The following is a 27,965-nucleotide window of genomic DNA, read 5'->3' as shown; positions in this document are numbered from 1 at the left end:
CTGAGCAGGTAGGGCTTCTGAGCCTTAGGCTGGAAACCTACCTAGGAGAAGGCGTCCGCATGCACTGCTCCACTTGTGGCAGCTTTTGCGCCAGTCAGCACACGTAGGTGGACGAGAGAGCGAGACTGGGACTGCGCGAACCTCTCGCGCTATCACCCACTCATGTGCACCAGATGACCAAGTCCTGCGGTAACAGGCAAGCGGGGACAGGGGCAGGTTGGAGAGTCTCTATCCTCAGATAGCCCACGTATCATGGCCATTTGCCACAGACTGGGGTAGATGTGGCACTCGTATTCTCCATGGGTAACAGAGCAGCCCTATTCAGGGATAGCACTGCTCTCCTATATGGGAGAAGGTATTGAAAAGGAACCCTAATAATTGCCTACCCAATCCACAGCCTGCAGGATCCTGCTCCTGGCTGGGCATCCAATGATGCAGATCAAATGCCAAACACAATATGAACTTTGCCATACGAAACGTGCACCCAGACCGATCAGAGAAGGGCTCCAGCCTACTAAGCAGAACGATGTGGCAGCTCTCAGAAGAGCTGAGTCTGGTGGAGGCTGGGGCAGGCGACGTGTTTGTCTTGATAATAGGAGCATGCACAGACCTTTTTTTAATTTGTATTTTTTTTTTGTTTCATTTATTCAAAATGAAAAACAAACAAAAAATAAATAAAAAATAAAACAAAAAAAATTGTCTGATTCTCTCCATGCCCCCCCCCCCAAAAAAAAAAAAAACACGACACCTCCCAGGCCCTTTCCCGATGCCTCAACCTCCCTTGGACCTTCTAAGCCCATGAAGTGCTTAAAATCCATTCAAATCTTCACAGAGCGGGAGCAATCCCCGGCTGCAGCCGACGCCATTATTGCCGGGGGCGGGAGTACTCGTGAAGGACCCAGGACATGGTGTTTGTTTGTTTGTTTTACTGGGGGAGGAGGAAATTTCAGTAGATTAGACCATTCTTTTTAAACAAAACAAAGGAAAATACATTTAATGTAATTCATTTTTCTTTCATTTCATTTTAAAAATGAAATTTAAGAAATTGTTATTTAAATCTCCCATTTAATTTCAATGAAAGCAGAGAAATGGGAACGTAAACCAAGAACATTTAGAGGGGGTTTTACAATTTGTACATCTCTGTGATGCCTGGCAGATATTTATAGCAAAGTCATCACTCTCCCTCTACCATGGCTCATACTGAGGATATCAAGGTTGCCTTCTTCCAGCAACTGGACAGAGCCATAAAGCCTGTCCCTCACAATGATAAACTGATATTCATGGCTGACATCAATGCAAGAGCTGGTTGTGATATAGCCTCATGCAACAGCGTGCTGAGGCACCATGACTGTCAAAGCCAACTCAAATGGTCTCTTGCTTCTGTCTAAATGCACGAAATACAAACCTGCAGTCACTAACCCCATGTTCTAGAAGCTAAACAGGTACAAGGCTACCTGCGGATGAAGCCAGACTCCAAGCAATGGTATCTTCGGGACTGCATCATTATCAGATAGAGGAACGTTCCTCATGTAACCGCACTATGAAAGGTGCGGATTGCCGGTCCAATCACAGACTAGTTAGAAGCCAGATGTCCCTCAATGTACAGCCGCATCACAGACAGAAAACTTCAAAACATTAAACATCTCCAAACTTCAAGATTTAAGAACGCAGGGGCAGTTAACAACATAAACTAGCTGCACAGGTCCTAAGCTCCATCTTCACACATATAGACTATGAATTGGCACCGAGCAAAGTTTGCAATGCTCTGCAAGTGCCGATATTCTTGGCTTCATTAAAAGGAAACCTCCGACTGGTTTGGTGAAAATGACACAGTTCTAGACAAGGTGAACATACTTTCACCATGCACACACTGCTGACAAACCCCTGGGAACGAAGACTCACCACCTCCGAGTCATGCATGAAGTTCAGATTCAACTTGGGCAAATGAAAAACAAATGGTGGCAGAAGAAAGCCAGAGAACTTCACAGCTAAACACAACATCACACTTTTCTGTCAGAGCTGCTTATGGTAGTTCAACCTTTCATTCAGCAGATGGTGCTAAAATCCTGACAGAGAAGACCAAAATCCTGAACTGTTTGGCATAACACTTCAACTCTCTCCTGAAGCTCCTTTTCAGCATCTCTGAAGAAGCTCTGAATAAAAGGTAGAGTTGGAACGCCATCATCTTCGCGTGAGCTCCACAAAGTCCTTAGCCAGGCTCCACCAGGGAAATCCCCAGAACCAGATGGCATGCTGCCCAAGATTTTCAAACCAGGAGATGATTACATGCTCCTGATACCTCCACAATTCAAAGCATGGGTCTGTGCCCCAGAATGATGATTAAGATGCATTAATCATCGTCCGTACAAGAGGAAGGGCTCCTGGAACAGATGTGCTGGCAGGTAGGTGGACTATAAATCACTGTAAATAAATAAGGGTGACGGAGCTACCTGCGATCACCAGCACGGAATTTCTCTGCTGTCTATGACCGGGAAGAATGGTGAAGCCATTGAGGGACAGCATTTTCCTGAAATCACTATTTGTGGATTCAGAACTTGTCTGGAGCAAAATCAAGATGTAAACACAGTTTCTGGAAGAACTACATTAAAAAAAAACGTAAACTCTGCCTGGGTAAATATCAGGTAAAAGGGTAGTCTGAAGCTTGCTCACCCTTTACCCGGGGCACATTCAGGTTGGGGGAAGAAAATAATGCAATTTATTAACCTTTCACATCTATGCAGATTACATTCCTGTATCTTCTGAAAAACATCTGCAAATCTCTTGGCAGCTTTACAAAGTGAACGCACACTCTCACTTAAAAAATGGGCGCAGGCACCTCGATTAGAAAGAGCCGATGGAGTCTGCAGCAATGCGGGCAGTTTGAAAATTGCACCTCCCCCCAAACCAGAGCCACGGGCCGATACAGTAAAATCGCGCCTCTTTTTGGACAGGAGCGGCGGCTGTCAGCAGGTTTGACAGCCGACGCTCAATTTTGCCTGCGTCGGTTCTCGAGCCTGCCGACAGCCACGGGTTCGGACGCCGGCAAAATTGAGCATCCGGTTTTCGAGCCGCAAGCCTATTTCAAACTTTTTTTTTTTTTTTTTTTTTTTTTTTTTTTTACTTTTTTAAACTTTCGGGACCTCGCCATGATATTAAGTCAGAAGGTGCACAGAAAAGCAGTTTTTACTGCTTTTCTGTGCACTTTCCCGGTGCCCGGAGAAATTAGCACCTACCTTTGGGTAGGCGCTAATTTCTGAAAGTAAAATGTGTGGCTTGGCTGCACATTTTGCATTCTGAATCGCACGCGAATACCTAATAGGGCCATCAACATGCATTTGCGTGCTGCGGGCGCTATTAGGTTTGGGAGGGTTGGAAGCGCATTTTGGACGCTCTATTACCCCTTACTGAATAAGAGGTAAAGTCAGCCTGTCGAAAACGCGCGGCCAAATGCCGGCTAACAGTGCGCTCCGTCGGAGCACATTGTACTGCATCGGCCCGTCAGTCAGTCGCAATGGCCTGAGGCAAAGCCTTGACGCCCATCGCGAGCTCTCTCCACGGAGGGACAGTAACAGGAGTGAGGGACGGCAGATAAAGATGAAAATGGAGCGTCCAGTCTGCTCAGCAGGTTTCTCTGAGATGTAACAGGAAGGTTCCCCCCATTTCTTTTTCCTCTTTAGGCAGAAATGTTTTGGTTGATATTGAAATTAATATTAAAGGGGCAATTGTCAAAACTGTGTGCAGGGAGGTGCATAGTCCGGGGGTAGTTATAACCGTGGACTCCGCAATAGTTCCCGAGGGAATAAAGCGCCCGCAGAGGCTTGCACTCGCTTCTTTGGTTGATAGTTTTAGGACAAAACAAAGTGCGCATGTTTGATGATGGAAACCTTTGTACCCATGTAAGTAGCCAGTGGCCAGGGTTACTAACTTTGAAAATCACCTTCTAACATAGAACCATAGAAAAAGACCAAATGGTCCATCCAGTCTGCCCAGCAAGAATTTTATGAAAGTGACTGCCGCTCCGTGCAGGTTACCCCTATGAGCCTGTTAAGGGTAGTAACTGCCGCTCCGTGCAGGTTACCCCTATGAGCCTGTTAAGGGTAGTAACTGCCGCTCCGTGGTTACCCCTATGAGCCTGTTAAGAGTAGTAACTGCCGCTCCGTGCAGGTTACCCCTATGAGCCTGTTAAGAGTAGTAAGTGCCGCTCCGTGCAGGTTACCCCTATGAGCCTGTTAAGAGTAGTAAGTGCCGCTCCGTGCAGGTTACCCCTATGAGCCTGTTAAGAGTTGTAAGTGCCGCTCCGTGCAGGTTACCCCTATGAGCCTGTTAAGGGTAGTAACTGCCGCTCCGTGCAGGTTAACCCTATGAGTCTGTTAAGGGTAGTAACTGCCGCTCCGTGCAGGTTACCCCTATGAGCCTGTTAAGAGTTGTAAGTGCCGCTCCGTGCAGGTTACCCCTATGAGCCTGTTAAGGGTAGTAACTGCCGCTCCGTGCAGGTTACCCCTATGAGCCTGTTAAGAGTAGTAAGTGCCGCTCCGTGCAGGTTACCCCTATGAGCCTGTTAAGGGTAGTAACTGCCGCTCCGTGCAGGTTACCCCTATGAGCCTGTTAAGGGTAGTAACTGCCGCTCCGTGCAGGTTACCCCTATGAGCCTGTTAAGAGTAGTAACTGCCGCTCCGTGCAGGTTACCCCTATGAGCCTGCTAAGGGTTGTATCTGCCACTCGGTGCTATCAGAAGCCTTATGTTAAGGTTGGTAATATTTAACAATCAAAACTAAGCAACTGTCAAACCCATAACAAATTTGCTGCTAGCAACATTATTTCAGGGTGAGCAGCCTTCCTGATAATTCAGACAATGCTGCTTGAATGGGCTTTGCTTTTGGACGTGGCCTCAGAAGCAGCCCTGTGTTTTTTCCCTACAGCCTGCACATCAGTACCCCACACCATAAAAGTCAGGGCCCGGTACGGTCTGTCTTCTGAATTCAATCCCCCCTTTTCCCCTCTCCGTCATAGCAGAGAGCAATGCTGCATTTGCATCAAAAGCGTCAAGTCTAAGTGGTTAGGGGTAGTAGCCCCCATGCCTGCTGTTGAGGGTAACAACTGCTAAACGTGCACCGCCAAATTCCAGCCTCAACCACAAGGGACACTTCCCAGCCTGGTCCCCCACACGAGTACTTGGCCTGCTTTTTGAGGATATCCAGAATGGCTGTGCCAGAGATAAATCTGCATTCAGGGGAGAAGGTGCATGCAAATACATTTCATAGGTATTCATTCCGGGATGTCCTGGAGACCAGACTGGTTGGGTGGTCTTGAAGGCCACTTTGATAACCACTGGGCGACCCAATGGATAACTTGGTCTAAAAAATAAAAGAAATGCAGAAAATCAAGCGATCGCTCTCCCAGAGCTTCAGTCTCTGATCTGCAGCTGGGCTCTGGTGACTTATGAAGCTCACGTGAAGAAGGGGGTGGATCAGCCAAATCCCTGCCCTAAAGTTATCCGGATAACTTTAGACGGATCTATTCGGCTGAAGGCTTTTTCTTCAGGCTAAGGTTATCCCTGGCTAACTTCCCCACTCGCTGACTTACTCAAGAGAGGCCTAAGCTCCCGTGAATTCCTGCCCATCGTGAGTGAAACCAGCAAGAAAACGCTCAGGGAACTTCACCGTGAGAGCGAACGAGGCACTGCCCCGGCGCGGATCCCCAAGCGCGTACACAGAGCAGCTCTCCTCGTTTGCCGCCACCCTCCGGCTCAACACGTAACACCCCCCCCCCCCCCCCCCATGCTGCGGGCAATGATGCCGACGTATTTCCCCGCTTTTTTTTTTTTTTTTTTTTTTTTAAGGGGCATCAGAACTAGATCACAGAATCCAGAACATTATGACATGGAGCTATTCTGAGCTCCTGCTAGGACCTGTCGCTCTCCCTCCTGATGCGCCATAACGAGAGCCCCTGAGCCTGAGGTAGAAGCTGTGGCTAAGACAACATCCCCGGGCTCTGGGGTGCTCTTCTGCCAGGGACTGATCTCCTGCCAACACAATAGTTTGAGCCAGAGTACTATTTATCGCCTCGCACTGCTACAAGTATTGATCGCTTCCTTCTAATGCAATGAAGGTGATGAGAGTGCAAAGGAACGGCCCGGGCATTCCAGAAAGCTGTGTTTGCTGCTGCAGCCCGGTACATTTATCTTGTGCTGCACAATCGCTTACAGACCGACGGGGGTTGCGGCGCATGGTGAAGCAGGGATCTCAAATATAAAAATGGGACTGATTTACACGATTTTACTTTCAACAGTGAAGCACTGCACAACGGTGGCAGCACCTGTCCCAAAGAGCTTACATGATGATTAGACAGCTGCACAGCAGCGCTGCTTAATGGTGACGGCTCTGCTACTATAAGCACCTGCCCGCAGGAGAAGAATTCTTTCCACTTTATGCCTTCTGAGTTGCACGCACAAAGCTCGGCGTTGGCAATGCGTGCTTTTTCAATGCTATAGTAATTTGCCTGCCACTAGCTTACTGGATCAGGAGTTAACTCATGTTTCAGGGCATGAGCAGGAAAAATGTGGGCTAATACTCAGCAGACATTTTTTTTTTACTCATGTGTTATTGCATCGGCTGCTTCCTTGTCTCATACAGCGCTGCCTGGATAGTTCACAACTCCCTGTCTGATTCTTTTTATCTAAGTGAACGATGAGATGGGGGAGGGGCGGAAATGTGCCAAATGAATAGGATCAGGGTTTGAAAACCTCACCCCTCAGGGAGGAAAAGCAGGTGCCGTGTGTCCCTGCCACTGCAACCCCCTCCCAATATGTGTCAGGGAGATGGGAGGTGAGTGTGCATCTCTTCCCCCTCCCCACCCACAGCCCTCTCACTCCTCCTCCTCCACTCCCCACCCTCACCCAGGTACATTCCTCTCTCCCCGCTTCCCCACCTCACCAGCTCTCTCATTCTGCTCCTCTCTCCCCACACCCCCAGCCCTCTCACCACTCCCCACCCTCACCCAGGTAAATTCCTCTCTCCCCGCTTCCCCACCTCACCAGCTCTCTCATTCTGCTCCTCTCTCCCCACACCCCCAGCCCTCTCACCACTCCCCACCCTCACCCAGGTACATTCCTCTCTCCCCGCTTCCCCACCTCACCAGCTCTCTCATTCTGCTCCTCTCTCCCCATACCCCCAGCCCTCTCACCACTCCTCCTCCACTCCCCACCCTCACCCAGGTACATTCCTCTCTCCCCGCTTCCCCACCTCACCAGCTCTCTCATTCTGCTCCTCTCTCCCCATACCCCCCAGCCCTCTCACTCCTCCTCCTCCACTCCCCACCCTCACCCAGGTACATTCCTCTCTCCCCGCTTCCCCACCTCACCAGCTCTCTCATTCTGCTCCTCTCTCCCCACACCCCCAGCCCTCTCACCACTCCCCACCCTCACCCAGGTACATTCCTCTCTCCCCGCTTCCCCACCTCACCAGCTCTCTCATTCTGCTCCTCTCTCCCCATACCCCCAGCCCTCTCACCACTCCTCCTCCACTCCCCACCCTCACCCAGGTACATTCCTCTCTCCCCGCTTCTCCCCACCTCACCAGCTCTCTCATTCTGCTCCTCTCTCCCCATACTCCCAGCCCTCTCACCATTCCCCACCCTCACCCAGGTACATTCCTCTCTCCCCGCTTCCCCACCTCACCAGCTCTCTCATTCTGCTCCTCTCTCCCCACACCCCCAGCCCTCTCACCACTCCCCACCCTCACCCAGGTACATTCCTCTCTCCCCACTTCCCCACCTCACCAGCTCTCTCATTCTGCTCCTCTCTCCCCATACTCGCAGCCCTCTCACCACTCCCCACCCTCACCCAGGTACATTCCTCTCTCCCCGCTTCCCCACCTCACCAGCTCTCTCATTCTGCTCCTCTCTCCCCATACCCCCAGCCCTCTCACCACTCCCCACCCTCACCCAGGTACATTCCTCTCTCCCCGCTTCCCCACCTCACCAGCTCTCTCATTCTGCTCCTCTCTCCCCATACCCCCAGCCCTCTCACCACTCCCCCACCCTCACCCAGGTACATTCCTCTCTCCCCGCTTCCCCACCTCACCAGCTCTCTCATTCTGCTCCTCTCTCCCCATACCCCCAGCCCTCTCACCACTCCTCCTCCTCCACTCTCCACCCTCACCCAGGTACATTCCTCTCTCCCCGCTTCCCCACCTCACCAGCTCTCTCATTCTGCTCCTCTCTCCCCATACTCCCAGCCCTCTCACCACTCCCCACCCTCACCCAGGTACATTCCTCTCTCCCCGCTTCCCCACCTCACCAGCTCTCTCATTCTGCTCCTCTCTCCCCATACTCCCAGCCCTCTCACCACTCCCCACCCTCACCCAGGTACATTCCTCTCTCCCCGCTTCCCCACCTCACCAGCTCTCTCATTCTGCTCCTCTCTCCCCATACTCCCAGCCCTCTCACCACTCCCCACCCTCACCCAGGTACATTCCTCTCTCCCCGCTTCCCCACCTCACCAGCTCTCTCATTCTGCTCCTCTCTCCCCATACTCCCAGCCCTCTCACCACTCCCCACCCTCACCCAGGTACATTCCTCTCTCCCCGCTTCCCCACCTCACCAGCTCTCTCATTCTGCTCCTCTCTCCCCATACCCCCCAGCCCTCTCACCACTCCCCACCCTCACCCAGGTACATTCCTCTCTCCCCGCTTCCCCACCTCACCAGCTCTCTCATTCTGCTCCTCTCTCCCCATACTCCCAGCCCTCTCACCATTCCCCACCCTCACCCAGGTACATTCCTCTCTCCCCGCTTCCCCACCTCACCAGCTCTCTCATTCTGCTCCTCTCTCCCCATACTCCCAGCCCTCTCACCATTCCCCACCCTCACCCAGGTACATTCCTCTCTCCCCGCTTCCCCACCTCACCAGCTCTCTCATTCTGCTCCTCTCTCCCCACACCCCCAGCCCTCTCACCACTCCCCACCCTCACCCAGGTACATTCCTCTCTCCCCACTTCCCCACCTCACCAGCTCTCTCATTCTGCTCCTCTCTCCCCATACTCGCAGCCCTCTCACCACTCCCCACCCTCACCCAGGTACATTCCTCTCTCCCCGCTTCCCCACCTCACCAGCTCTCTCATTCTGCTCCTCTCTCCCCATACCCCCAGCCCTCTCACCACTCCCCACCCTCACCCAGGTACATTCCTCTCTCCCCGCTTCCCCACCTCACCAGCTCTCTCATTCTGCTCCTCTCTCCCCATACCCCCAGCCCTCTCACCACTCCCCACCCTCACCCAGGTACATTCCTCTCTCCCGCTTCCCCACCTCACCAGCTCTCTCATTCTGCTCCTCTCTCCCCATACCCCCAGCCCTCTCACCACTCCTCCTCCTCCACTCTCCACCCTCACCCAGGTACATTCCTCTCTCCCCGCTTCCCCACCTCACCAGCTCTCTCATTCTGCTCCTCTCTCCCCATACTCCCAGCCCTCTCACCACTCCCCACCCTCACCCAGGTACATTCCTCTCTCCCCGCTTCCCCACCTCACCAGCTCTCTCATTCTGCTCCTCTCTCCCCATACTCCCAGCCCTCTCACCACTCCCCACCCTCACCCAGGTACATTCCTCTCTCCCCGCTTCCCCACCTCACCAGCTCTCTCATTCTGCTCCTCTCTCCCCATACTCCCAGCCCTCTCACCACTCCCCACCCTCACCCAGGTACATTCCTCTCTCCCCCGCTTCCCACCTCACCAGCTCTCTCATTCTGCTCCTCTCTCCCCATACTCCCAGCCCTCTCACCACTCTCCACCCTCACCCAGGTACATTCCTCTCTCCCCGCTTCCCCACCTCACCAGCTCTCTCATTCTGCTCCTCTCTCCCCATACCCCCCAGCCCTCTCACTCTCTTCATCTTTCCCCTCCAAATCTGAGCCCTCTCTCTCCTCCCCGCACCCTCTCTCCGTCCTCCAGGGCCTCAATTGGAGTTGAAGATGCAACTTCTTCCTGACGGGACTCCGAGTGTCCTCCTCCTCCTGCCAGCTCCCAGTCAGGGCCAAAGACAATAACACTTCGCCCCAGAGAAAAATGCCAGTTGCTCCAAGCAAGGGGGTGAGTGAATTTTTCAAACCCTGGTTAGCATGATGGGCCGAGAAGCATAAAACCCAGACTCAAATCCCAATTCTGCAATCAACAGACAAAATGATTTGGGGTAAATCACCTTATCACTGTCAATGGTCGTCATTTAAACTGTAAGCTCTTTGGGATAGGGACTTGCTGTACCTGGATATAATTTATTCCGTAGCACCAAGGTTTAGGGCACGCTGTAAATGCCAAAATAAATAAGAATTACATAAAGCTGTGACTGTATGAGCCAAGACGACAGAGGTCCAATAAAGAGCATTGCAAGCTGCTAAGAATCCAGAATTCCCCAGAGCAGAGCAATGCGGCTCCTGGGACTCTGCCTCGGAGGGCATCGGCGATTCCAGAACTGGGCACTGGAAATGCCTGGGAGTGCCCGCGCCCACCAATGCTTTTAATGGGCATCTATGCTGCTGATTCTTCGGTTGGCTCTGCTGAAATGCTGAACGTTCACAGGAGGCCTGGCTCCGGCAGGGCTGTAAAATCTGCCCACAAGCTTCTGATCCCATCCATCCACCTCCTAGGGGCTGAGCAAACTCTCTCCACCTGCTCTTTTATGACTTTGTTAATAATGCAGTTCTGGGAAAAAAAAAGCAAACTGCCCATTACCCAAGCCGTGCCATCGACCCGCCTCACGTGACAGCACACAGCACTGAATGCTGCCTTCCTCAGCTGTGAACCTTGGCCCCAGTCTTATGAGGGATGGATCCATGCCATCTGCATCGGCTGGGAAGGAGGAACCATTCCAACCGAGAAGAGAGCGAGGAATAGGACCTGCAGCACTCAAAGACCCAGAGCCACCCGCAGTGCCCATCCCCCCCTCTCCGACTAAGGGAGCCGGCCAATTCTTTCACCCCCATGGTCCTCAGGATCTCAAAAATAACTTTGTGGCATCTGCCTAGCACCACTGTCCCTTTCTGCTCGCCCCCCGAGCTCTCCTTTCGAGGTCCCAGTGTACTATGGAGGCTCTAGTCCTGACCATAAGAAGGTAACGCTAGACAGAGCACAGAAGGTTGAACATACAATTTAATGTTTACACGGAATAATAAAAATCAACAACCACCACCACCACAAACCCCATTGCCAGCCTGCGAAGCAATCTCCTGTCTCAACCAAAAAGATCCCACGGCTACCCCGGCCAGAGGTCCTTGCCACTCCCCTCTCCCCCAGCCAGTCGGGCCTTTCAGGATATCCCTAATGAATACGCTTGAGAAGCGGTGCATGCAAATATATTTCATGCATATTCATTTGGGATATCCTGAAAAGCCACTTGGCTAGGGGAGCGCCCCAGGACCGGTTTCAGCACCGCTGCTAAAAGGCAGCAAGCCTCAAAGGCGGGAAAACCAATGTGACAGCTCTACGGAGGTCCTCTTCCTCCTCCCCCCCCACAGGCGTATCAGGCTGTTTATTTATCACTCTATACCCTTTTAAGAAAGGTTTCTTCATCCCATCCTCCCTGGGGGTGCTCAGGGCCCAGCCTCAGCAGGGTGGGTGTTCTCAAAGGACTGTCCGACTCCCAAAACATGGAGGCAAGGAACTTTTCCTAAAGCCAATTTCAGGTACTAAGAGAGCAGTAAACACGTTAAAGAAGGATCCGTGCTCTTCAACAAATTCAGCTGGTTTAACACAAGCAAACACAACCACCCCCAGGACCATTTTAAGTCTGATGATGCGAAACAGGAAACTACTTACATTTAATTTAAAAGGACCCTTGACCTGGCATGAGGTCTGACTGCCTCTCTCTTCTCTCAGCTGTCAGATCCTAGACACCAACTGGTTGCTTTGGAGAAGTCTTCCCAAGGTCTGCATAGGATCATTCCCCAAGCATCCACATCACTGCTACTTTACCAGCATTTCTTCAAATGTTCTACAATGCTCGAGATGCAGCAGTACCACGGTCTGAACCAAATGCCCGATTGACGTGCGGCTTTCTCAAGTATTTACCATTAGTGTTGTGGTGAGCACAGAACCACCCAAAGGTGACCCCTGTCCATGTTTTTCCGACAATGGAATGCTGCCCTCAAAAAGACACAATTTCCTTCCGTTCTAATCCAGCAATACATATCCGTCTCTGTGCGGTGTGGCTCATGCACATCAAGGCTCTGGTTCAGCTGATCCCACTGACCAGGTCAGGTTCAGTCTGTGGCCTGCAAGGAGCCACCCTGTTACCTAATGTCCCATGTGTCCTTCTACCCTCAGAGCCTGGCTGAAAAAAGAGCCTTTGGTCTCAGTCGAGCTTTTCCCGGTCAACAAATTTAAACAAACACACACTACTACATATATCGCTGGGCCAGGCCATCGGGATTTTTGACTCAAGCATACACAAGGGCTGAACCCTGTGTCCTAGATGTGCACACAGAATTTTCTGATGCAAGCATAAAACAGAAGGGAAAGCTGTGGCTGGAGACATGCAAAGCATAGATCATAGAGAGCCAGAACTGGAAGAGGCCTCAAGAGGTCATTTTGACAGTCACTCCTCTCCCCGCACCCGCCTCCACTCCCCACCTAGACTTGATAACAGAGCAAGCAGCAAATCATGCTGTCAGGGGAAAGTCACAAATACAGCATAAAGTCCACTGTCTAGAGAGAAGAGCCAGGCGTTTACTACCTGCTGAATACGACTCTTGCTTCTCTATGTAAATGAATTCCTTCCTCTCGTACTTGGCTCTGATCCACTGCTCTCGAAGAACTCTGGGAAAACACAAAGGGGACAGTTCCAGGGTCAGAGAGGCAGAGAGGCTTATTTCTCCCATAAGAATATTCAGCAAACATGCACCGATGAAGGCACAGGAGCTCTCGAAAGCTGGTCTCACCTAGAGCTTGCCTGTTGGCCATGTCGTCTAGGTCTCCGCGTGGGCAAGCATAACAAGCACGCCATTTCTTACGGGCATAAAATTGGAAAAACCTCCCAATGAACTGGAAGCTACCTGAGCGTGCTTTAAATTCTTACATCTTTATTTTCACCAGAGTTGTATTTAAGTGACGAAAACCCAGAAGCCAAGGTGCAATCTTAGAGATGAGAGGAACACAAAAAAAAAGGCAAGGCTGAAGCCCTAGTGTCAGAGAGGACCGAGACTGTGCCCTGCACCGGGCTGCTGAAGTTGGACACTGGGGCCACAAGCGGTGCTCCTGGCAGTGCCGACTGAATATAAAGCTTCAGGGGATGTGGGTGGCCTAGCGGTTAGAAAGGACTGGAGCCTGGAGGCTCAAGCGGCAGTGGTCCACGCTGCCATGTGGCGTGACCAGGGTTCAGCTCTCGTCGGGCTCTCTGCTTCCCAGTTCGGCAGTGGCAGTGCTCACAGCACCCCTGTGGGGAGGAAGGGAGTCTTGCTCCTGGTGAAATGGCGACACCTGGTGGCTGGATTCAGGACTGCTGGCTTCCAGAAGGAGCCCTGCTGCATAGCTCCTGGCCAATGACCATTTGCTGCTACAACTGAACCAAAGTACTTCGGGAGGGCATATAAAAGAAGGAGGGAAATCCCTAGGTGGTTGCAAATGAAGGCTCCTGGCCTCAGATCCCAGTCCTGGTTCCAAATGAGCTGGAAGTGCAAAGGAGCAGTAGGAAACCGGGAAGAAAAAAAAAAAAAAGGGAGACCTGGATTCAAATCCTGCTTTTGACACTCATCATTCATTTTGGGGAAAAGTCATTTTATTGCTCAGATACCAGGCTAGATTGTAAGCTCTCTGCAGCAGGCACTTGTATCTGCATTTAATTTGTTGCAAAGTGTCCTGTGCAAACGCTGGAAACAATGATAGAAGCTGATGGAAACAGCAGAAAGGTCTACGACAAGCAAGCGTCTGTTCTGGGATGCAAAGGCCCGGGATTCCTCAGCTCCTTCTCCCTCCTGCCTCCGCAGGCCATCAGAAAGAGCACCATTGTTACTCGCATATGTACGCTCCGCTCTCCGTCCGAGGTCTGGCCTTTGGATACTCTTCCTCGGGATGGGGAGTGCGGGGCACTAACAGGTTGGGGTTTTTTTTTTTATTCCTGTACAGCCCTGGAAGTCAAGTTGTAATGTTTTTTTCTGGCTTCCAAGGTTGCAGGAGATCCAAATTGATTTTATATTAGTTTCACAACTGTGATTTCTCACCTCAAACCTGTCTGACAGCAAGGAGGCATTAGAGGACTTTGTTAGCCTGGCAGTGAAATTCAGCCATGAGAATGCACTGGAAGCCTGGGAGTTAGTGCCCTAGAAACGCCCTCGGCATGTCTGTGTCAGCTGCTGGAGTTTGGAGATATCACAGTGGGGAGCACCAGGTAAAAGCACTAAGCGGCAATATTCTCAGCTGCATGGGGCATTTCCTGGCCTTAGGTGTCTTCTCGGGTTTCTAGGGAATTCCCTGCACTTTGGGGATTATTGCTTTAACACAGGAGGCAGGGAGAGGTGAGGAGGCTGCTGCTGGGAGCCGCAGAGGGGCATTTCTCGCAGTCTGTGATATCCTCTGTCGGACCAAAGCAAACACAGAAAGCAGAATCTGATGGCAGAGAAGGCCTTGTATGCTCCTATAGTCTGCCCAATTTATATCCTCCTGCAGTGCCACACGCCTCAGTGGATCATTCATTTATGTAGGTAGCCCGCTAGCATGAAAATAATGCTCCTAGCGGGTAACCACAGAAAAAGTCACCACAAATGCAATCATACAAGCATAAAATAGACATTTACAATTTAAAGCAGGATAAGTACAAAACTAATCCATAAGCAGCAAACAACAAAAAAAAAACCATCCATTACATTCAGCATTACAAAATGCAAGAAAATTCATAGAGCAAGGGAATGAATGAGCAGAAATAACTCCCGTAGATGAAGATTACATTCCCCTCATGACTTTAGTGCTCATTAAAAATAAACTTTATTAATGCATTGAATGCAGCGAGGCGGCGTGGCACTGTTTCATGCTTGAGGCATTGCATGTGAAGAAAGTATTTTGCAAATGAATTTAAGGAAAGATTAAAAATAAAAATGACAATTTGAAAGCCTCAGTGATCAGAAAAGAAAACCAAAACACTTCCTAAGGCACAGCCAGTTCTGATTAACCCACAGCACCGTATCATGCAAGCCCTCTCCACCTGGAAAATGAGGAGAAATGTGGCCCAGGCTGGAAGCGTTTGGCTACTTACTGACAGTCGGAGAACACGGGCTTGTAGTAGAAGGGCGGCACCTTTGATTCGTACTTCACTTTTGCTACATTGTTTCCGGTGCAAGCCATAAACTAAACAAAAAGAAAGAAAGAAAGATTAAGCATTTTTACTCTCTCTTTTTCTTAGGTCCTTGGGACCTGCCTGGCCAGTCTGCATTTCAGGATTTGCACAAGGAATATGCAATAGACCTGATGCATATTCATCGAGGAGCCCCCTTTAATAAGATAGTTCCTATGCTGATCCAAGAGAAGGTTTCACAATCTCATTTTCTCCTTCATTAGAGAACTGCGAGTTTCCCAGCACAAATACTTGTACCGTGCGGATGCAACGAATGTTTGGACTTCCTAAAAGCATTACAAAGTAACTGTATCCCTAGGTTCGTAATTCACAGGGCGTGAGGCTGGACAGGTCATGGATTGGGATTGAGGTCATGGTTTGTTCTAGCCAGGTCCCTGTCTTGTTTAGCCATCCTCAAGAGGAACAGACACAGAAAACATTACAGTACAAAGGAGGGTTTGGGTGCCGACACTTTTTAACACAAAAAATGTATTAAGGAAGGGTCAAGCTTGACCCCCCTGCTCCTCCGGTCAGCTGGAGCTGGGAATGCTACCCAGGCAGTGTTCTTAACCACCGGCGGTAGGGAGTCTTGGTCAATGTTCAAGGGCGACACCTAGGGGTCGATTATGTGCCCATCGGGGCAGGGACGGAAAGCAGGGGAACAGTCCCCAGGTAGTTACGAATGAAGGCTCCTGGTGCCGGATGATTTAGAGGTCCAAAGGGGCAGGTTGAAAACAAAAAAGTCAAGGGGCTTACACCCAACGTTAAAGAATAACCGAGGGGTCTGTTTTCAAAGGATTTGGGATTCTAACTTTGGGAGTTAGGCTCCCAAATTGGCCCTTTTGAAAATTCGCTAGGCTGAGTCCCTAAATTTAGGAGCCTGAAAAAGTGGGTGGGGGCAGGGAAACAACTTTAGGAGCTTAGTCCCAATTTTTCAGCACTAGGCCCCTAAATTAGGAGCTGAAAATCTAGGCAAGAGAATAAAAGGCCAGAATTTAGGCTCCTGAATTTTAAATCCTTCACTTTACGGTGAATTTTTAGCTGAAAACAGAGGCATTTATAGCTGGACAGCCCATTATTTGGCTAAAATGTAACAGGATAACGAAGGGCATTTCTGGGAGGAGTTAGCGTAACTGGGTAACTCTGGTCATGCTGTGGAGTAATCCTAAAGTTAAGCGGATGAACTTAGCGTGGCCACACCAGTGAATATCCCTCCAGAGTTAGCCTCAATGGCTTCTAAGCACACTGCGGCACGTGCGGCAGTGCGCGCATGTTTTAAAATCGGGTGTACATTTGTGCGTGCCAGGTAGCGCGCACAAATGTACCCCACGCATGCTGGTTTCAAAATCTGCCCATATATATATATATATATATATATATATATATATATATAATGTATTCAGCAACATAGCAACTAATCTTAAAGAAATCATAATATCCACAAGTGACGTTTTACCCCATTGCATGCAGGGATATGTAGTCTTTGCTTTTCTTAGGGAAATGAAAACTGCAGTTCCCTGCATGCAGTGGGATAAAAGCAGCGCTGGCTCAGCTTGTCGCCTTGTATATATGGAGCTCTATGGCCACCCTATGATTGGAGCAAATCCCTAAATTAGTCGCCATCATTTAAAAAACATCCATAGATCTGGTTACCCTCAGCCACCGGGAACTCCTCTAACTTAACCTTCAAGAGGTTTATGCAACGCCTCTGAAGGAGCTTACATTTTCTTCTCATGCAAATAAGGAGACCCTTGTTCCTTCTACTCTGCACAGATCAAGGAAAGGTCCCCTTGGCACCTCCTTCAATCTCCTTTTTCTCTCCCCAGCCTCGGGTTTTGGCGAGTTACTGTAATTAGTACGTATAATTTAACTGGTAAAAAAGCATTGAAAATAAAAGCCCTCCCCGGGAAAGGTTGGAGATGGAAGCAGGTACGATTCATGGCCCGAATTCAGGCTCAATCCATTGGGTCCCTGGGCGGCAGCGGCGGGTACCAAGCTAATCACTGATGTAAGACATTCTTACCTCGACTTGAATATCATCCCAGGCATCTAAGCGGACGGATTTCACTCGACTGACTTGGGGGATGTTGCGGTGAATCCCTGAACAGTTTAAGCAGATAAACGTCCCCAAGGTATGCGATGCCCAGTCTGGATCTAAAAAACAAAAACAAAACAACAAATTAACCTCAGCATCTGGAAATGCAGCCAACGAGCAGGAGGAATTCAGAACCGAATGTGACAAGCGCCAGCCCTGCTGCTGGGATTGCTAACTGAGTCTCTTTCACCAGGAACTGGCAAATTCAGTGCTGGTTTTCACCCCCAATGGATCTGCGGTTCTTTTAGGGAAATCAATGGGACGATCGGATCTACGAGTTCAGAATAAAACCAGGCCCAGACAAGCCTGCTCCTTATGGCATGGAGCCAGCTGGGAGCTCTATCTGCTGACCTTGGATCGAAGCAGAGGTCAGCAGCATGGCTGAGCCACGGAGCCAGCCCGAAGCAAGGCTGGTTTACATCGCCTAGGAAAATACAGTAACCAGTACAGAATAATCCTAAATATAAGATACGATGATCAATACAGAACGATCCTGATTATACACAACAGCCCTATGCCCACTCTCAGTGGTGAACAGGCCAAGCTGTAACAATCATCCCAAATAAACCCACCCCTGCCTCACTCAATACAAAACTACCTCCCCTACACCACCAGAAAAACCCAGCCCCATCACTTCAAAATCCCCCAGGGGACTCCTACCCTACTCCATCCTGAGTGTTTCCAGGTCATCCCCAAAGGAGCTCTCCAGAGAGGATGAGCAATCTACCCTTGAGAAACTCATCAAGAAATTATAATTATATAAATGTGCTAAAATTAAAATGTATGAATTACTGCTGCCTGAGCAGTAGGGACTAATTCTGCAAGGTGTTGCACGTATAGAAAAAGAATTAAATAAATAAATAGGGAACAATAACCCTTGCTGTAGTTACACGATGTTAGGTTCCATATTAGGAACTACCACCCAGGAAAAAGATCTAGGCATCATAGTGGATAATACTTTAAAATCGTCGGCTCAGTGTCCTGCAGCAGTCAAAAAAGCAAACAGAAAGTTAGGAATTATTAGGAAGGGAATGGTTAATAAAACGGAAAATGTCATAACGCCTCTATATAGCTCCATGGTGAGACCGCACCTTGAATACTGTGTACAATTCTGGTCACCGCATCTCAAAAAAGATATAGTTGCGATGGAGAAGGTACAGAGAAGGGCAACCAAAATGATAAAGGGGAAGGAACAGCTCCCCTATGAGGAAAGGCTGAAGAGGTTAGGGCTGTTCAGCTTGGAGAAAAGACGGCTGAAGGGGGCTACGATAGAGGTCTTTAAGATCATGAGAGGTCTTGGAACAAGTAGATGTGACTCGGTTATTTACACTTTCGAATAATAGAAGGACTAAGGGGCATTCCTTGAAGTTAGTAGGTAACACATTTAAGACGAATCGGAGAAAATTCTTTTTCACTCAACGCACAATAAAGCTCTGGAATTTTTTGCCAGAGGATGTGGTTAGTGCAGTTAATGTAGCTGGGTTCAAAAAAGGTTTGGATAAGTTCTTGGAAGAGAAGTCCATTAACTGCTATTAATCAATTATACTTAGGGAATAGCCACTGCTATTAATTGCATCAGTAGCATGGGATCTTCTTAGTGTTTGGGTAATTGTCAGGTTCTTGTGGCCTGGATTGGCCTCTGTTGGAAACAGGATGCTGGGCTTGATGGACCCTTGGTCTGACCCAGCATGGGAAGTTCTTATGTTCTTTCGGAAGGGATACTTCACAACAGGTCACAATACAAGGAAACGTCAACACTTCCTTTAATAAAACACAGTTGCAGAGAATGAGCTTTCCAACATAAGCAGCCTCTCAGTCACCGCACGACAATCCAGCACAGACTAAGAAGCTCCAGCTCGCGGGGTCTGAGCCAGGAGCAGAGGGTGGCTAGGGCTGTGCTTTGGGGTCCCTTTTCAATGAGTTTTATTTTTGTTTGGAAATGAAAACGGGGCCCTCTCCCCTCTCCCCAGGTGCCCCTTAGGGCACTGCTGGCTAAAGTCCAATTAGGGAATTTAGGATGGCACCGGCCGGCCGGGATGCAAGCACCGTTTTGTTGTAAAATGCGCAGGCCGTGCAGTTTTAAAATACCGACCTGATGGGCTACGAGCGCCTGGGGACTGTTTCTGCCCCGTTAGCATTTTAAAGAGCAACAATGGGGTAAGAGGCATTGGGGGGGGGAGGGGCAGGGTGCCTCTTTTTTATTTTTTCAGTGATGGCAAGAAAGCTACTCCCTAATCCCTGCTTGGCATCGTAACTATGGGGCGAGTTAATGCTCTGCCAGCCAAGCCCGCTGGGGACAGGATGAGGTAATGTCCATTGCCCAAGTAGGAGAATTAAACCCCCCCCCCTCCTGCTTAAACTCCACAGCCCCTGGCAAGGGAGGGATTCGGTAATTGCGCAGTGAGGACAGCGAGCCAGGCGCGGGGTCCATGGAACGAGCCCTGTGCAGGAACTACTGCTGCTCTGACCGGACTAAGAGGAATCTGGTATGAGATTAGGAGCCTGCAGGCAAAAAAAACACAAATGTTCATTTCGGTTTGTTTCGTTCAGGGGATTTTTTTTTCCAGTGCCCTGATCTCCCTCCCTCCCTCCTGCCCCCATCCCCCAAATTACATTCAATATAGCAGGGTCGTGGCTCCCCAGTCTCACTACCTGCCACCCTCCAAAAATTAAATCCAAGGTAGCCGGGCTGAGTGTGCTGCAACCTCCCTCCTTCCATCCCTCCAAACCGAACTGAATGTAGCCAGACCCTCCCTCCCCATATCCCCCCCCCTCAAAAGGGGGCCCTGGACTTGGAGAAGCCCTCACAGCTCCTCCTGCTTTGCGAAATACTAAGGGGCAATACTCTGGACGGCCTCTGCACTTAAGCATTCATTTCTTTACCTCATGGCCGTCTCACTCGGTCCCGACCTGGGATGGGTCCTGTTAAAACCACAGCACACGCGACACCGCTCTGTTTGACTCTGACGCTTTTAAAAATAGGTCACATCTCGGTCATCTACTCTGTGGTTTTCAACATATCACACAGTCGAAGCATTCACGTTAGAAAAAAGTATTTGGGCGTCATCTAAACGTGGACGCGAGGCTCACAGGAGGCCTTTTATTGATCTGAGAATACACTGGAGGTATCGAGGCTTCCTGCCTCACCTGCAGGGGCCCTCACACTCAGAACAAGGACACACTCCACTCTCTCCTGAACTCTCTACTGAGGTACAAAATATTGCTTTGTGCTCATCACGGCACCTGTGGTCCTGGGCAGGACTAAAAGTGCTCCGGAGCCAAACCTGACAGGAACCACAGCCACCTAACTGCACGTCCTTTTGCTGGCAAAATTTGAGGCCCTTGGCACCTGCCCAGCGATGTGATATATTCATAAAGATATTCCATGACACTTCAAAGCAGACTGCATTCAGGTACGAGAGGTGCTTCTCTGTCCCCAGGCGGCTCACAGTCTAAGTCTGTGCCTGAGGCAATGGAGGGTGAAGTGACCTGCCCGAGGTCACTAGGAGCAGCACTGGGATTTTAAACCCTGGCTTCTCTTATTTGCAGCCAATTGCTCTAATCACTGCGTTACTCCTCCAGCTCCAGCCTACAAGAAAGGCAGGATAAATGAGGTCAAAGGTTAGACAACACTGACACTACACCAAGGCACTCTTTACTGACCACGCAACAGCACTATCACAAGCCTCAAGACAGAGTAGGGGAGGATTCTGTGGGAGATCAGATGCAATTAGGTGGCTCGGCATGAGAGGCTTTGCTTTGTGGGGGTTTTTTCAAATCCAAGAGAAAACGAGAGGCTGAGGCTCTCTCAGACGGTGTAGTATTTTTGTCCAAGCTAAAAATATATTTGCATGGCACTTGCTGGGATTTGTTAGATGTTGCAGTTCACCCCATGCTGCTGGATTGCTGCACAAGGTAAAAATATTGCCAGGTAAAATATAAAGAAACAAATATCTAAAAAGGGAAAAACAAGGGCAGAAACTGCAGAAAAATCAGAGGCAAATTCTGGTAACATCTGAAGAGTGACACATAACACACGGACGGAAAGGACAAGATGTAAACCAAGATTCGAGGGCTTGCAATGATCCCTAATGTAGGATCAGCCATCATCAGAGAGAACCTTCTGGTAAAATAAAAATACGAAACAACCAAAATATCACCAGGGATGAAGGGAGAGGGCTCTTAATAGCCCGCATCAGTCAGACGTCTTGCCCTGACTGCACGCGGATTGATGTTTTACTCATAAAAAAAGATTTAGCAATAACTCCGGTCAGCAATACTGCACTTAAGGCAGAGCTGGGTGAGCTGGCAGCCAGGAGCCCAGAGGCCACTGATCAGCAAGAGCGGAGGGGCGAAAAAAAAAACTCAATGCATTTATCTCTGCTGTACATGGCAGATTTAGTTTGGATTGCACAGCCAGATTTGGGTGTTGAACTTAAAACAAAAAAATAAAATAATAATCAGGGGCTCGATTAATCACGCATGATTTGTATCAATGAAAGTTTACACAGATACAGGGCTGTCCTTGGGGGGGGGGGAGAGGCTGGTGAATAGGGACAAACTCGCAGGGCCCACACCCCTAATTTCAGCATCCCAGGGCTGATGATGTGCCCTGGGGCCTCCCCTGCAGGATAGAGAGTAACTCAGGACCTCCTCTCCCAGGGCAGGCTGAAGGCGGCGACAGCACAGCAGTGAGGTGAATCTATCACCCCAGAGCAGCTCCCACCGCATCCAGAATTACTTCTGAAAACCAAGGGCCTGCTTGTGTTTCCTTAAGCGTACGGGAGAGACGTTTCTCTGGGAGGGATCTTTAGGCTGGGCCGGGGTTTGCTCCGCACACACATCATCGCGGATTCTCTCCGTTTACTGCTTTCCTCTCGGATCTCCCACCTCGCCTGCAGTTCTCTCTGCGGTGCGTCAGGAAAACTTACGTAGAGCGAAGCCTCAGGATTAGCCCACCCTGCTGAGCCAGTGATAGTCCCCTCCGGGGGGGCGCCAGTTGGCACCATAGGTGCAAAGAAGTGTCCGCTGATGCCTTTCATGAATTTGCTTGGGCACCAGTGAGGCAGAAAGTCACAAAGGTGCGTAGGGCATCGCTCTGGCAAGCGATACAAGAAGCACTGGCAGACCTGCAGGTTTTGAAGCAGCGTTTGAAATGGCCCCAAAACATTAAGGATTTAGTTAAATGAGAATAACGAGGTGCCTCTCGGGAATCATTCGGACACAGTACGTAGAGAAATATCCGTGTGCAGTCTATTGCGTCCTCCTTCCCATAAAAAAAAAAAAAAAAAAAGGATAACTCAGCCAACACGTCTCCCTTTTGGTAATTTCAGATTGTTCCCAATTTATTCTGCATGTTCAGTTCTGAAACCCACCATGGGAAATAAACACCTCGGTCCAGCGGAGACAGCCGGCCAGCGTCTGAGGCCATGTTGTGCCCTGATCAGTCACTAACGCTGGGGGGGGGGAGGGGGCACACAGAGGGCCTCAGAGCGCAGCGCGATTTGCTTTCAGACGCTGGAGATGTGGGGGAGAGACGATGCAGCTCCTTTACCTGCCCCCCTCTATTCTTCGGGTTTGCTTCATCTCGACCAGAATTTCACCCGCAAAGTCTGCTGGAATGAAAAGTTTTCAGTTTCGGGGGTAAATGTCGTTTGCCTCTATGTACGAAGGCTTAGAGAAATCTGAAAGCATAAACCCAATGTCGGAGACTGTTCGGTGGCAGACATCCCATCCAGAACCACAGGCCGTTGGGGCCGCCAGGACCGGTCATGCATGCTTTGGACCAATACTGCCGCTGCACTAGCCACGCAAAGCCTGAATGCAGTTTTTCCTTCAGGGCCCACTAGCACTGTATGTTTTAGGGCTGCACGTTTAAACAGATTCATTCTGCACAGCGTTTGCAAGTTTAAAAGTGCTGCTTGATATGCTTCACAACTGGCAAGCCTGGGAAAGGATTTTGCCGGGAGGACACTGAGGTAGCCCTTCCTCTAAGGGGATGTTCAGAGTGGGGGGGTTTCCCCCCCCCCATAAAAGTTAAAAGCTTATCCTATTTCCTGAACTGGGAAAACTCCAGATAGTGTTCGAAGCGACCCAGAGGAGGAGATGTGTAAATTGTGTGCGAGGGGAAAGCATGAATGGTTGAAGCTTGGTGTCTGGTATAAAACTGTGAAGGAGCAGGAGAGTCTGAGGAGGTTGCAGGCCACAGGAGAAAGAAGGGAGAAAACCGTGCGCCAGCCGGAAGCCCTGCTCAGAGCGTGTAAGTGGGTTACAAGTGGAGACTGAAGGAACAGCTGAGAGCACCATCTGCTCTGCGGGGACTTTGAGAAGCCCTGCAGAAGTCAAGGACAAGCGAGAGAAAGAGAAGGTGGTTTTGTGCTTGGAGAGTTCTCCTGAGGAGCTGGGGGGAGGGGGGTGTGGGCTGCAGCTAGGGCAGAGGCACCAGCTGGCTATTTTTTTCGCAGAGCTTGAGACTAGCACTGGCTCCAGAACTGCCCCAGAAAAGGAAGCGTCTGAAATCCTAACAGCTTCTAAAGCGGGAGTAGAAGTTTTGCACTTCTGTGGCAGAAGGAGATTACTATCCAGGACCCTCTCTTGGGTCCTCAAATGAGATAGAAAGAGAGACTGAAAGGTGAAGAGTGTGGGGGAACCAGATGTTGTGCAGAGGTGAAGTGGGCCCTTGGGTGCGTTGGGAGTGACCTCTACAAAAGCTGAGCACAGGGAAGGTGAACCGGGGTTCCCCAAGACTCAGGGAGTAACCTACACCCCAAAGGAATGCCTTTCAAAAAGAGCTTGGGACTGAATTTTGGGGATTTGAACACAATGGCCAGATTGTGGACTAACTGTTGATCTGTTTTGGCTAGCCATTTTTATTGACATACCAACATTATTTATTTTTGGAGCACAAAAGCCTTGTGACCAGTGAAATTCACAGGGATGTATCTTCAGTCAGTGTCCCCCCCCCCCCCCCCCCCCGGGATAGCCGGCCAGATGCTACCCGGGACTGGGATGGTAGCCCCTTGGCACAGGGGCTACTTATGAAAGGCAGCGATGAGGAGCGCGTAGCCTTGGCCCAGCGTTAAAGTACTGCCTGGCCCGGTGACAGAAGCGAGGAGCACTCCTCACAAGTCTGGGAGGCTACGCTCGGATAAATGCTTTCCAAGCCAAGAGGATTTCATTACCACTGCACTGTTTTGCAAGCTTTCTATCTGGCACTTCATTTCACTTTTTCAAAGTCGGTATCCGTCTCCACCCGTGGTGTACAGACTTCTGCTCCAGGACTCTGAACATTAAACAGCGGCAGTAATAACGTTTGGCACCCTGTAATGGATTCTGGTTGAGGTCTTACGTACCAAGACAGTTCCAAGGTTTTCAAGATCTCCTCGTGGAAGAGGCAGGTACAGCTCTTTAACAAACCTCGTGTCAACCACCTTTCTAGATCATTTCACACAAGCCCCCAGCAGCAGCAGCGGCTGGAAGAGGCCCTGAAACAGCCAAGCCTCGAGGGATAGGGTGGACACTGCGCCAAAAAGGGAGCAAAATACCCCGCAACGTAAAAGTCAAGCCACCTCTGGTAGTGCTTCATGCGATCCCGACTCAGTGAACATGGGTTCACCATCCGGGGATGACCGTGTGGCTCTGTGCAACCCTCACTGTGCTCTGAAAAAGACTGAAAGATTAGCGCCAGCCTAAGAAATACCCGACAAGGGGCCAAAGGAATGAGCTGAACTGAAAGCAAAAAATGCAGACCCCCCGCTTTACAGTCCCAACATCAGAAGGCGGCAGACGACGACTGCAAATGTCAGAAAAGGTCATGGCAGAACTGGAAACCAGTGGTACAGATACAGTCCTCTTCCGTCAGGAACAAAGATCAAATCCTCAGATTCTAGAAGGGGCTGAAATGCCTCGCTGACTTACACCGATAGCTCTCGCTGTAGCTCAGTGATAACAAGCACCGGTGTTCAGCTTCTGCCACCAGTAACACGAGCTATGAGCTTCCTGATAAAATGCCACAGATTCTGATGAAAAGGAGTTGGCTGGACAAGAGCTTAACTCTACCTGGTATCTCACAATATAATCTCAAAAGCCTCCAACTCCTGCAAACTACAGCTGCTCGAGGTTTGGGAGAGCCACACGGCATCGGAATGACCGCACAAGCAAAGTGCACCGGGTCCCAGGGGGGAACGGGACACAATGCAGAACACTTTGCTTTGTCTTCAGATGCATCAACGCCACACCCAGCCGGGGTATCTCTCCTACACTCCCGCAAAAGAAGTCTGATCCTCCTCTTCTCTCCCGCTCTGGCTTCTTCCACATTAACTTGAACCAGACCACACGTTCTTCTGCTTTGCCCCTGAATTCTGGAATAAGATAATCTATCTTATTCCACTATCCCGATGCCTGGAGACATCACACCTTGCCTTCAGAAGTAAAAAGTGTGGTTATTCAGCCATACCTTTCCCTGAATTTCACTTCAGAGGGTACCCACTTTAACTGTGATAGCCACAGAAACCACTTTTTTTTTTTTTTTTAAATCACTGATTAATTACATCTTATACAGCCTCCAAAATATACCCCCCCTTCCATGTCCTTATGCATATAACTGGGCACTTTTGATTTCCATTCATCCCAGAGATTGTTGTGGATTAACAGTGCATGAGTTGGGCAGGTTACGCATGTACACACACTTGCGCAGTCTCTCTCACACACCGTAACACATTCACACACACACATGCATGATCAATCTCACTCCTATCATGTTACCATTACCTGCTATTAATTAAGTTGACATATAATAACCACCGCTATCATTAGCAACGGTAACATGGAATAATAGACTTCGTTTTTGGGTACTTGCCAGGTTCTTATGGCCTGGATTGGCCACTGTTGGAAACAGGATGCTGGGCTTGATGGACCCTTGGTCTGACCCAGTATGGCATATTCTTATGTTCTTATCCACCACATATACATTCTCTCACACATGCTCACTCTGTTCTCTCCCTTTTATACACACACGCACACACATCCCTACTCACTCTCACATATACATTCTCTCACACATGCTCACTCTGTTCTCTCCCTTTTATACACACACACACACACACACACATCCCCACTCACTCTCCCCTATGCCATGCCCACTCACATTCCCTTTTCTCCCTCTCATACCATTGCTCACTCACACTCACTTCTATCCCTCTCTGACACACAAACAGCATCACACACACGTTCACTCATTCTCTCTCCCACTCCGAACCTACCAGGGGAAGCAACCTCCTCCTGGTTTGAGCCCGCAGGGCAGCAGTAGTTTCCTCCTCTTTCTTTGTTGGGTTTATTTGGCGTTGGCAACAGCAGCAGCAGTAGCCTTTTTCTTCAAGCCCGTGTGACCAAAAGATCTCCATTTTCATCTTTTTGCTGCCTGGGTCGATGGGAGACCACCTTTTTCTGTCACATGGCTACATGCTGCTGACTCTCCACCTTCTTCCCACCTGCTCAGCCCAAGTAACTTCCTGGGCCAAGTGGGCTAATGGGCTGGACGCTCATCTTCCTTTCAGCCAAGCAGCTGATTCCCTGCTTCCAAGGCTTGGTCTAGGTGTCTTCCTTCCAGAGCCACGCAGACCTGGTTCTGCAGCCTACCCAGAGTTTTCTGGTGCTGGCTTGGAGACCCGACAACCCCTTTAGAATTCCGGAGCCTCCAGGCCAAATTCAGAGAATTCCCAGGAGTGTTTATGCCTACTTAACTGAATTCAAATTTAACCAGTATTGAACTATAAATCCGATTGTAATCAAATGTTTATAAATAAATAATAAATATTCTGTAGGGCCTGCCAGACGTCTAATAACCAGACCTTGATTTACTGTGCTACCATGTTCAATATTTCTCTGCTCACCCCTCAGGGATCCCACCAGGCCAGCTCGGAAAGTAATACTGCTCTAGCAGGGCCGATGTAGGTCTGGATCCAAATGAGAAACACAATATATATGCAACAAAGCAAAATCCCCAACCCCGATAGCAGATCAGGTCTGCTCAGCTTCTCTCCTGGTCTAATACCCCAGACGTCAGCTGATATAAGAAGGGCTCCCCAGAATGTCAGGAAGGAAAGGGCAGAGGCCGTGCCCCCAGAAGGCGCCCAAACAGCTGCATGCTCTGGTGTGGCACTCAGCACACCTCTTGGATTTAGACATTGAACTCGGTGGTGGTGCTGTGCACCTGCATGCAAGGGACCTGCCTCTGATGCCCAGTTTAGGCTGACTGGGGCTGATGCAGGGAGCCCCATTCACAGCCCCCTGAGGGGGAGAGGAAGTCTCAGTCATTCTACAATGGCGCCATCTAGTGACCATACTCAGGACCCACGATTGCAGGGCTTCGACCCTAGTGCATGACTCTGGGCCCAGGCCTGGATATAAAAAAAAAGATCCCTGGGCAGTTGCGAACGAAGGCTCATGGCACAGGATCCCAGCCCTGATTCTGACTCAGCTGGAAGTCCAAATTAACATGAGGAAACGGCCTGGTCAAAAAGAGGAAAGTGGATTCCCTCTGAGTGATGATCATTGTGAATTGGG

General features: G+C 49.9%; 1 protein-coding gene across 1 annotated transcript in view; it reads right to left on the bottom strand.

Annotated features, from left to right (window-relative positions):
* The window catches only part of ADAP1 (ArfGAP with dual PH domains 1), a 97,624-nt gene that overhangs the window by 39,978 nt on the left and 29,681 nt on the right, over positions 1-27,965 (bottom strand). Inside the window, exons 2-4 of the mRNA XM_029576634.1 lie at positions 17,331-17,461; positions 15,230-15,321; positions 12,719-12,801 (exon numbers count right to left, since the gene is read on the bottom strand). Of these exons, the coding sequence (XP_029432494.1) occupies positions 12,719-12,801; positions 15,230-15,321; positions 17,331-17,461 (306 nt within the window). The remainder of the gene's footprint in view (positions 1-12,718; positions 12,802-15,229; positions 15,322-17,330; positions 17,462-27,965) is intronic.

This window comes from Rhinatrema bivittatum, chromosome 14, assembly GCF_901001135.1.
Source record: "Rhinatrema bivittatum chromosome 14, aRhiBiv1.1, whole genome shotgun sequence".
In the NCBI taxonomy this organism is placed as follows: domain Eukaryota; kingdom Metazoa; phylum Chordata; class Amphibia; order Gymnophiona; family Rhinatrematidae; genus Rhinatrema; species Rhinatrema bivittatum.
The sequence above is the reverse complement of the archived record's forward strand: the minus strand, read 5'-3'. Positions and strand labels throughout refer to the sequence as shown.